Source organism: Vanellus vanellus (genome assembly GCF_965231255.1).
Source record: "Vanellus vanellus genome assembly, chromosome: 23".
Taxonomy (NCBI): Eukaryota; Metazoa; Chordata; class Aves; order Charadriiformes; family Charadriidae; genus Vanellus; species Vanellus vanellus.
The window spans coordinates 5,456,990-5,467,991 of NC_138928.1; the positions used below are offsets into that span (position 1 = coordinate 5,456,990).

General features: G+C 50.5%; 1 protein-coding gene across 1 annotated transcript; it reads left to right on the forward strand.

The window, feature by feature from the left end:
* Positions 1-3,761: 3,761 nt before the first annotated feature.
* On the forward strand, positions 3,762-5,702 carry LOC309680856 (interleukin-20-like; the record flags this gene model as incomplete). The annotated part of the gene is made up of 5 exons (XM_082494607.1): positions 3,762-3,920; positions 4,032-4,097; positions 4,896-5,048; positions 5,453-5,527; positions 5,625-5,702. The coding sequence occupies 5 exons, from the start codon at positions 3,762-3,764 to the stop codon at positions 5,700-5,702; spliced, it is 531 nt and encodes a 176-aa protein (XP_082350733.1).
* Between the last annotated feature and the right edge of the window lie 5,300 nt (positions 5,703-11,002).

Here is an 11,002-nt window from a genome sequence, read left to right on the forward strand (position 1 = left end):
GAGCTTCCCAGGAGGAATGTGGAGACATTGCCCAAATGGAGCTGGCGTTTGGAAAGCCAAAGCTAAGCTGGAAGTGGAACAGCTGAGGGATATGGAGGACAACGAAAAGGGTTTCCAGAAGTAGGTGGGCAGGAAAAGGAAGGCTAAGGGGCATGGGTGTCCATTGCTGAATGAGGCAGGGGACCTTAGTGACAAATGACTTGGAAAAGGCTGACTTCTACTCACTGACTTCTTGTCTTCAGGCTTTCCTGATGTGATCTGCCCTGAGCTCCTTGTGCCTCATGACAGAGCCTGTAGAAGAGAAATATTACCCACAGTAGGGAAGATATGGGTTGGGACTGTCCAAAAAGGTATGGGTAGTGCCCTGTTACAACGTGCCTACCATAAAATCCCTAGGGAGGAGCCCTCCTCCGTTAGCTGGCAGCTGCCTGGCAGCATTCCCGGGGAGAGGACCACTGCTGCGCTCCCAGTGCGCTCCCCACCGCTGCCGTACGCGAAAGGCTTAATTATTCTGAGAGCGCCTGGGGGAGTCAGTTCCCATTTTGCTGTCTGAGCTCATCTGCATCGTCATGCTGCTGTGGCTCAGAAATCCCTATTTCTCCTTTTCCTCTTCCTTCCCAGAGCGCATGAGAAATAGCGTGCTGTTTTATTGAGGATATTTTCATGTTTCTGCAGCTGGCAGGTCGAGGAGGGCCTCCCTTAGGCAGCCTGCCGGGGGAAAGCCAAGCCTGCGTGATTCGCTTCCGTCAGAACTCGGTCCAACGCATGCCGCGGTCCCTGCTGATGCCATCCCATCTGCTCCGAAAAGCAGGGGGTTCAGACCTCCCCCAGGTCCAGCACTTGGGATAATCAATCGCCATCGTTGCACGCAGAATTTTTGATTTTTAAGTATCTGGATTGTCTCCCCCCGCCCCATCCTTTGACGTGATTTTTCTCCTCCTTGCCCTTGCGGTGGGAGTCGCGCTACTGTCTCTGCTTTGCAAATGGTGGGTGACAGGACAGCGAGGCCAAAGGACGCCCGCCCAGGGCCGCACACAGGTCTGTAACGGAGTAGGACCCGGGCCATGATAATACGACATTTCCCTCCCGTTCCCCTTTCGCCCCAGCATCTTTCCTCCACCAGCCCGGCCGGCAGTTCTTAACCCACGACAGTTTCTTGCCTGCTGGCATTTGGCTGACCTGTCTTGAGCGTCAGTCCAGTTACCAAAAGGAAAAGATAAAAAAGAGAAAATCCCTTCTTCTCATCTGCAATTTACATAATTAAGTAAGAACTCATTGCCTCTTCCCTTGTTTCCTCACCCAGGCTGGGTGTGCACCGGGCTGCCCGGGAATGCTGCCGGCGCCGCTTCCTCTGCTCCCAGCGAAATTTTTGCTGCAATTGCAGGCAGCGGCTGGGAACTGGGGGAGGAAGGCAGAGAGGAACAGCCTCCTGCTGCTGAGGATCCCTCCAACACCTCGGCGAGGGCAAATGCAGCCTGCTGCAGATTTGGACCTGCCTTTTGGCTGTTGTACAGCGCGAAGGCACAGGGATGAGGGAGGCGCGTTTGGTGCATTTGGGGCAGTTTCAGCGTATGCAACACTGTGACTAGCCTGGGCATAAAATCTATTTGCCTAGTCTTCCCCTGATGACGGATATACGCTCAAGATTGAGCTTGGTTATCAATAAATTACTCACCCGGCAAAACTTTATAGAACAGCCCTGTCCCACAGGCAGCGGCACACGAGATACAGCCGCATTGCAACAGGCACAGGCTCAGGCTGCTGCTCTCACCCAGAGCATCGCGGCAGCTCCGGAGGTTGGCTGTGGGATTAGAGGAGCATCTTTGCCACCTCCATGCCCTTAAGTCCATCTGACCTTCCTTACTGGGTACAGGTAGTCCAAGAAGGTTTTTTTAACTGCTCATTTTTGTTTGTAGACTGGACTCAGCTACCTCCAGAGGGGCTACAGAAACAACCGAACTACCCTCAGGGTCAACAGCATGGGGAACCAGCCTGGGTTTTGCACCGGTACTGCCACATTCGTGTGACAGCCTGCCCCAGCTGGCAAACCTTGGTTCCCTGGGGACAGTCTAGATCGGAAACATTGCTCTGAGAACGTGTCTGCTCTGCTCAAGGACTTTGGCTGCATCAGTGCTGCTCAGCAGCTAATGCTCGCCGCAGGGTAATCAGACTTTGCAGTCAAAGACTTTGCTGGTGGGTAAAAGTTCCCTACTGCCACCGGGCTGGTGGACTTCTAAAGGTCTGAGGGAAATTTCTGTCCTTCTGCAGAGCGGTAGCTTTGGACTGTGCACAGTGTTCGCCTAAGTGCTCCTGAAAACCAAGTGACTTCTGGCGCTGAGGTGGGCGCTGTGTCATCCCAAAGCCCTCCCTGCCCTCTCGTACCCGGGCATCTCCGGACTCCAAATACCAGGGACGTGCCAGTGGGGATAAGTGTCCACCCGCCGGAGGAGCAAGCCTGGCAGCAGGGTCGCCCGTACGCGGCGGGGGAAGGCCCCGTGTGCCAGGACAGTGATGGCAAAAGGTCTTGCCAACTTTCTGAGTCACGCTGCTTTTACTAGCGCGCCATGTCCTATTGCCAGCAACCCTCCCACCTTGGGGGGGTTTGGACCACTGGCGTCCCGGGGGATGGTGATGCCGCTCGGCTTCCCGCACCCCAACGCCTCCGCGGGAGCCGGGAACGGCCCCTCTCCAGGAGGGGTTTGGCAGCGCGGCTCCGTGCCGGGGGCAGTCCCCGGGCTTGGCGTTTCGGGGATGCAACCCCCATGATGGTCCCTCCTTTTGGTCGTGTCCTTCTTCCCGAATGAAAAATGATACAGCGATGCCAAGATTTTCCGCCTCCGTAGGTGAGGGAAACACCTGTGAGTGAGAGAGTTGGTCCCTTTCACTAGCTCATTAATTCGGTAAATTACAAAGGGAAATACATGCTGGGAAACGTAAGAAAAATCCCAAAAGTTAATCCAAGAGTTATTTCCTCCTGATACCTGGATAAAAACGTGTTCTTCGGAGCTCTTCAGGTCAGATGTCAGCGAGACAGGTGAACCCACATCAAAGAACAAGGTAAAATACTGATTTTATCCTTTCACTCTATGGGCTTGTGTATACTCCCTTATATTCCTATAATGCATCTCTGAAAGGATTTTTTCCATTAATAACCTTAATTTTCAGTGCTAACAAAACTTGCATTTGAAGTATGCTATTTCTGAAGGAAAGCATTTTCTTTTGTGATCAGACTTTGGGATCTGCTGCTCTCAGTCACAGTTACCTTCTGCTGCTTCTGAATCATTAAACTTTTAAAATTTTAATTTTTCTGTATTTATTTTTCTGCTGAAGGTTTTTCAGAACAACTTCGTCTATTTACATGCAGTCTTTTACTGATTTCTTTTTTTTTTCTTTTTGCTTCTTTTGTGATCTTCTGTTCGATATTTGTTTTTATTTTATTTTTTCCTCTTGCACGTAGGGAGGCAAGAAGAAATGGGTAAGAGAAACTAGTCAGTGTGGGGTTTTTTAATACACATGTACAGGTACAAGTACTGTATAGAACCATAGAATCATAGAATGGTTTAGGTTGGAAAGGATCTTGAAGATCATCGAGTTCCAACCCCCCTGCCATAGGCAGGGACACCTCCCACTAGACCTTGGTATAAATTCCATATATTTTCATAAGCATTACAATTGTGTTATTTAGGAAAGAAAGCGAGGCAAGATTGTCTTCCTTGAACAGGTCTCCCAGGCAGCCGCCCGTGTTTGCATCCCGCAGCAGCATGAAGGGATCCCACTTGCTCCTCTGCCTCTTCTCCATGTCGTGCTGGTTGAATTTGATGCCGACGTCTGGGAACAAAATCTTCCACTTTGGACCCTGCAGAGTTTCAATGAGTGTGACTGAGATTAGGTCTGGTTTCACCGCAATCAAAGCCAACATCGTAAGTATTGCTCCGGGCTCTTGTGGGGCTGGGGAAGCTCTTTAGCCGGCTGCTCCTGAAGCCCCTCTGGAGCCAGCAGGTACATCACCATCTCTGTCTCCTCCCGTGCAGCAAGCCAGAGACCCCATCAGGACCCTCAGCATCTTGTCTTATCCTCATTCTCTGCACAAGGTTAAGGTAGGTGTCTTACGGTGTCTCCAGTTTTTCTCCGAATAATTTTGACCAGCTGGCACCCTAACGCCAGCCAGGAGGTGTGCCAGCTCAGGGCGTTTGGGGAAGTTGTTTGATACTGTGACTTCTTCCGAGTCCCTGCGAAACACAGACGCTGGCAGACAGCGCAGGTCAGGGAGGATAAAGTGATGTGGATCACGTAGGCGAAAAGAGGTGGGTGTCCCACTGCCGGTTCCTGCGCCGGGCTTTCACCCTGACTCTCTTTCCAGAAATGGTGGGCAGAGGCTTTTTTTTTTTTTTTCTTTTTGTTGCACGTGATGCTCCAGTTAGAGGAGCTGCGGCTCCCCACCGCCTCGGCTGGCGGAGGCGTAGTGAGGCGAATCGGGATTTGGGTGGAAAGCTATTAAAGAATGCAAAGGCAGGTGAATGTGATCTTGGGAGGTGAAATGCGTTATAAATAAGTATTTGGCATCCCTCTTACACTCTAAGGCACTAGCCGTGGGCCACCGCTTCAGGTCTCAGCATCTAATACCCAGCTACAAAATCAGCTAATTATTTTGTTGACTCAATGAGGCTGGCTGAAGATGGATCTCCTGGAAAATCGATCTAAAATAGCTTCCTATATATTATCTATTTACATCAAACATCACTATAAAAGCTTTATATGGGTCAAACCATCCTGCTGTGCTTGGCTACCATGCTCGGGGTTAGAGACGGTTTATTCTGGAGGGGGGCAGAAAGTCTGGCAACTACAGGTTTAAAGCACTTCGGAAGACCTTTTACAAATGAAATTTATTCCTTAAGTCGCTAGATAGATGCTGCATCACCCATCACCTCTTCAACTTCTACGTGGACAAAGTCTTCAAACACTGCAAGACCGAGGATTCGTTTGTCAACCGAAAAATCAGCAGCATAGCCAACTCCTTCCTCAGCGTGAAGAGGAAACTCGGGCAGTGTGTAAGTCCTGGGTATTGCTACAGTTCAGTTTCACCTGTTAACATTTGGTATATAAACAAACCTAAGTGTTTTATAAGTCACAAAAGTCTTTATTTATAAAAATGGTTTCAACAAGAATACAAAGAAGCATGATGTGAAGAGTGTGTATGTCCAGTGAGAAATCTTTATGCTTGCCACTCATCAGCCGACTCCCACGGTAGTTCTCAAGAACAATATTTATGCTGTCCTTCCATCTAGCAAAGTAAGCTCTGTTCTTAGCTGAAGTCTGATTGGAGGACCTGCAGCCTTTTCCAGAGTTCAACAAAGTCTCAGTCTATACAGTAGTTTCCAGCATAATTAGAAACAAATCTCTTCTTTTTAAAAATTAACCCCCCAAACTAATTAGTTCTATTGTATTTCTTTAGCATGAACAGAATAAGTGTGTCTGTGGACAGGAATCCACTGAGAAATTTAAGCAAATACTTGCAAACTACGAAGGGGTAAGTTGATGACTACGTACGCAGATATTCAGATTCTCTTTACATTGGGTTGTACTCTCTGTCTTTGCTTACAACTTATTCCTTTATATCATTTCAGCTGAACGTCACATCTGCAGCAATTAAATCCCTGGGTGAGCTGGACATCCTACTAGACTGGATGGAGAAATCTCATTAGAGAGCAGAAGGCGTTAACGATCCACCAACGATCAGGGCTAACGATGGGATGTGGCACAGACCAGCGGTGAAGGGGGAAATAATGTACTGTATCAGTGCAGCTTCTCACCGCTTGCAGCTGTGTTCAGCCAAACACCGAGTGTTTTGCTAGCCGGGTACACAGGCGAATGCATCAGCAGAGCCTTGCATTGAGATGGAAACATTGAGCTGGATCAAATCAGCGTAGCACTCGCTTAGCTGCCTTCTGTCAAAGGATGCTCTCCAAGGGAAAATCTAAAAGGGTTTCTCTTGCTAGCAGACATAAGCTGTGATCATTTAATAAAGTATTGTTTAAATTATAAAATTATTGTATAGGGAATGGATATTCATGAGCGCTGGAACTGCACTGGTGTAGTTAATGCTGCAGAGTAGTTAATGCTCATAAATCCCGGCTCAGTCTTCTGCGACTGCTGCTGCTGATTGCTCTGGCTGAAACGAGGTGCACAGGCTGAGAAATGCTTCCAAGAATAGGTCCTGGCACCAAGAATAGGTCCTAGCAGGTATGTCAGGCCTTAGAAATCTGTTTTTCCTTTTGAGATGGTATTTTCTGCCTTATCAGTAAAAGAAAACTTTCTATGCAAGATACGTGGTTGCTGAATAGAAAAAGGTTCTTGTGTGTATTGTGTAATTTACTGACACTCAGTAGTAAGTTTTGTGGAAATCTGTTGTAATTACTGTAAATAAACCCCACTTGAAACTGTGCTCAGTCTGTTCGTCAAAATTCTGAGGAATTATGAATTTCTTGTTGGCGAAACTTTCTGAACTCACCGTGGTGCCCTTTCACAGCCGATACTGTCGCTCCTGGTAACACGAGCGTCCCAGAGGTGACGCATCGTTCCTGGCACACCGGAGAGACCAAAGTTTAGACCTGAATGATGCTAAATCACCCCAGCTTGTCCATGAGACTGTTTTTACTGTGCGTAATATATAGCTCTGGGCTGTTTTCACCCATCTGGGGCTCTTTTAGCCACCAGTGGCTGCACACACATTGCTGGTACCCACTGGTTCTGCGTGCTCTGATTTAATTTTCCACTGTGTTTTCCCACAAGGTGTTAATACATATATTGATGCAGTTTCTGACAATGGCAGAGGACTAATGTGTTAGTAAATGAACCAAGGGCACCCGGGTCATCTGTCCAAGCAGGCAGGAGGTGTTACATACCGCTGGTGTCAGGGCCCAGGTAAATGCCTGGAGAGCGGCTGGATGTTTATGTCCCTGGTAGCACTCTGGTCCTAATATTTCAAGCGATAAAGTCTTACTGCTGCGTTCTTTAGATGTAAGGCTTGAGTAAGACCGGAGGGTGGATCTCTGATGTGGCGCATTTTTCTCTAAGAACCAACTAAGCTGAGCAATGTGTTCGGAAACTCCTGCCGGCCGCCCTGGCGTGAGCACAGCCGGGGCGCTGCACGCTCGCCCCGGCTCTGCGCAGCTCTTATTGCTGTTAGGGTCGTTGCTTCTGGGTCTGAATCCTTCAGTCTTGCATAAACCTCAGCACCTCTGTTCCCACGGGACAGCCCGACACTCTCCAGCTGTCCCTTTCCTGCCCACGGGCACGGGCAGCTTCGGCAGCCGGGATGGAGCGAGGGCTGGCTGCTCCCAGCTTGGGCAATTTCTGATGATGCTACAGAGGCGACATGGGGAAGGCTTTAGCTGCAGAAGAGGGTCTTTAACTGGAGCATCTCTCCTATGAGGACAGGCTGGGAGAGGTGGGGGGATTCAGCCTGGAGAAGAGAAGGCTCTGGGGAGACCTCAGAGCCCCTTCCAGTGCCTAAAGGGGCTCCAGGAGAGGTGGGGAGGGACTCCTGATCAGGGAGGGGAGCCGTGGGATGAGGGGTGATAGTTTCAAACAGAAAAGGGGGACATTTAGATTAGATATTAGGAAGAACTTTATTGACTGTGCGGGCGGTGAGCCCCCGGCGCAGGGTGCCCCGAGAAGCTGTGGCTGCCCCATCCCTGGAGGTGCTCAAGGCCGGGTCGGACGGGGCTGGGAGCAACCTGGGCTGGGGGGGGGTGGCCCTGCCCGGGGCAGGGGGTGGCACTGGATGATCGTCAGGGTCCCTTCCAACCTAAACCATTCTGTTATTCTATGATTTCTCTATTATGGAATAAGGTTCTCATATCCTCGAGGAGAACCTAGTTACTGCTTTGGTTTCATCCCCATAACAGGAGAACATCAGTCAAGACCTCCAGCAGCAAACCAGCATTGCCGGCACCTTGTGTCAGTCTGGTGGGCACTTCACCTTTCATCAGGCGCCAGCAGAATGAAGAGCTGCAGAGGAGGAGTAGACTCCTTGACCCTTCCCAAAACTGCCCGGTTGGTGACCAGCTTTTGCCTCTAGTGCATATGTACAAGCGGGATTTGGTGATTCACTTTTAAAGGAAAGCTCTCCTTGATTGCTCATAATCCTTAATCAAATATTTGCTTATGCCAAAGGAAAGCCTCTTGGGCCTTTGTTTCTCTTAATTTGCTTTCTCAAGAGTTTTTGCACTCTGACTTTCATTTGTCCTGGTGCCAGGGCCTGATTGGGTGGGTACATCCATCCACCCTCTGTCAGTGTTTATGGAAGCTGATCTTTCAACACCGTCGCCCTTGAAATCAACTATGTAAGAATGACATATCTTGCACGTACTGTGATTTTCTCTTAAAGAAAAAACATTAGGAGTGAGGTGGTGATGCAATGAGATACCACAGCTCATCACTGACCAAAGAAAATCAGTCGGCACATTTGGCAAGCAGTCTGGTGAAGGAGATGGGGCGGCTTGGTGAGGTCCCTGTGGACCTGTCTGTTGATCGTGGTGGGCTCTGGATCACAGCTTGAGTGAGGTGTGTGGGTTTTATACTGCATCCTCAGCTTGCGCTGTCACATTTATTACTATTTATCAGATTTCATTGATTTTGTATCCTGTGCGGAGGCTGGCATGCCTCAATCCAAGCATGTTACCGCTTTCACATCAAACTAAGCTGACACTTTCCCACCCACCGCAGCAGCCCGGGGACATGCGCCTTCGCAATGGAGGTGCCCGATGGAGGTGCCCGCGGTGGGCAGGAGCCGGAGCCGTGGGCAGGCGGCTGCGGGGCGGAGGGGTGCGGGCAGAGCCGGCCCGTGGGGTGCTCAGCCCACCCATGTTTCTCGTCCTCCACTCCTCTCCCTGGAGTGTAGCTCACTCGCGGTGCGGGAGGAGCGGAGCTGAGAAAAGGCCGCCGGCGGGCAGGCTGAAGAGGAAGCGGATTTGCAAAGGGAGAGCAAAAGGGGTTTTCTCCTCTCCCGGATTTCCAAACCTTAGCATTCTCCTGCAGCTTTATGACTGCTCACCCCCGGGGACACTTTCCAAGCGCACGCCTTTCCTATTGCACCAGAATAATGCATTCACTTCCAGCAACTCCGGGCGGGCGCAGACCTGTCCTGGCCCCTCCACACCTTTTCCGACATCCCAAACCCCTTCCCACCGTGCTGCCGAGGGGATGCAGCCCAGGGCATGAAGCAGATGAGCTGTAACCCGGCATTCGGGGTCCGAGCCTTGCCATCAGTACGGCGATGACTATCGCAATGTGGGTGTGAGAGCAGCCCTGAAACACAAATGCCACTGGAGCTGCTGCACTCCTACTCACAGAGCGCCGAGCTCATCTCAGCGCCTGTTGTGGGGAGGCCCATGATTGAGGGATAATTTGGGGTTTATCCTTGATGAAAACTCAGCGTCGGCAGGATAAGGCAAACAGCTGTTACCCGGCACCTTCCTGAGCTACTGCGTTCTTTTCATTTTAAAGTGTGGCTCGAGTTTCACTATATTTCACTATATATTTCAAACAGAAATATACTCATGGCATTACTGTAACACCGCCAGTTCAGACCCTGGCCGGGGTAACCCTCCTCAATCTTTATGTTTTACGGCTTGCTCTCAGAGCTGCAAGTAGCCACCACAGCCTCAGGAATCTGAACGTGGCTGTGCGGTGTCTGGTCCTTCTCTCCTGCACAGCCCTGGCCCCGGCGGACACCTCTGCAGCCCCTCTCTGTGCCAGGCGGGCGCCAGCCCATCCCGTTCCTGGTGTCCAGGGAAAATTGCTTCTCTGCTTTGTCGCAATTTTTTCCACCATTGCTGCTTCCTACATTGCCCCTATCTGCGGGGTATTCAGCTTTCTGCACCCGCATCCAACTGACAGACAGCAGTCTCACGCTGCTGTTTGGAAATCCATGCCTCAATGAATTACTTTTCTCTGTTTAGTCATCTGTTCTTGAAAATAAGACCAAGAGACAACATTTAATTACAGTCATCCTTGTTTCCACCTGGATACACATGAAGTCAGCCAGGGAAAATGGGTGAGTGATGTGTAGCTCAGGTTTATGAAGCAAAGGGGGTGGCTCTGGGGCAGAGGGGCGCGGATTGGGCTCAGTTCTTCCGACTCCAGGTCAGAAATGGGAGATTGTTGGTTCAACTGCTCTGGGGAATTCGGTCTGTACCATGCAGATGGATACAGCACCAGTGAACACCGGTGCCTATTGCCTGATGGGCTATAGAGGCTGCTGACAGGTTGTCATACTAATTAATGTCATTCTGTGATCAACTCCTGCTGCCGCTGAAAACGCACGTGAGATTACCTAAAACATTTCCTGTTTATCTCCACTACTTGTGGGTTTCTTCTACCCTCCTGCACCATTTGCCACACCAGATGTGATGCTGCAGTGCTGCAGTAAGAGGAGGCGAAACTCCCCCCCCCCCCCCCCAATGCATCCTTGCTCTCCTCTTTGGATGCACTCTCCCCGCGCCCTCCCACGGACCGCGAGGTGCCCTCGTTTGCTGAAAGCCAACGGTATTCTTTATTGCTTGTGCGTATAAACACTTCAGACCGTGTCTGTTCTGCAGGTACTGCCCTCGGGATGAAAAAGCTAAGAGGAATCGAAACCACGCGTTGTCGTTCTAGAGGGTTTTCCAGCTGCCTTTAAAAGAAAATGAGACCTTTTGAAAATGTGCCTTTGAGAGCCCGCCGTGTTGGAAGGGCACTGGTGGGGCTGGGGCTGTCGGTGGGCAAAGCCGCTCGAGCCCCCACCGTTTCCCAGTCTGACCTGCGCCTCCAGCCCAGCCACCCCGACTGGCATCAAACGATTCCTCCTAAATCACCGCTCAAAGCCGAATTTAAGCAAAAAAAAAAAAGGTCAAGCTATAGCGAATCGCGGTAGCAATAAACAGTGCTGCTTGCTGATGTCTTGCTCTGATCCTCAGGGTAGAGCCGGTCCCTGTCGCTGCTGCCTCTCCGTCCCTCGGCT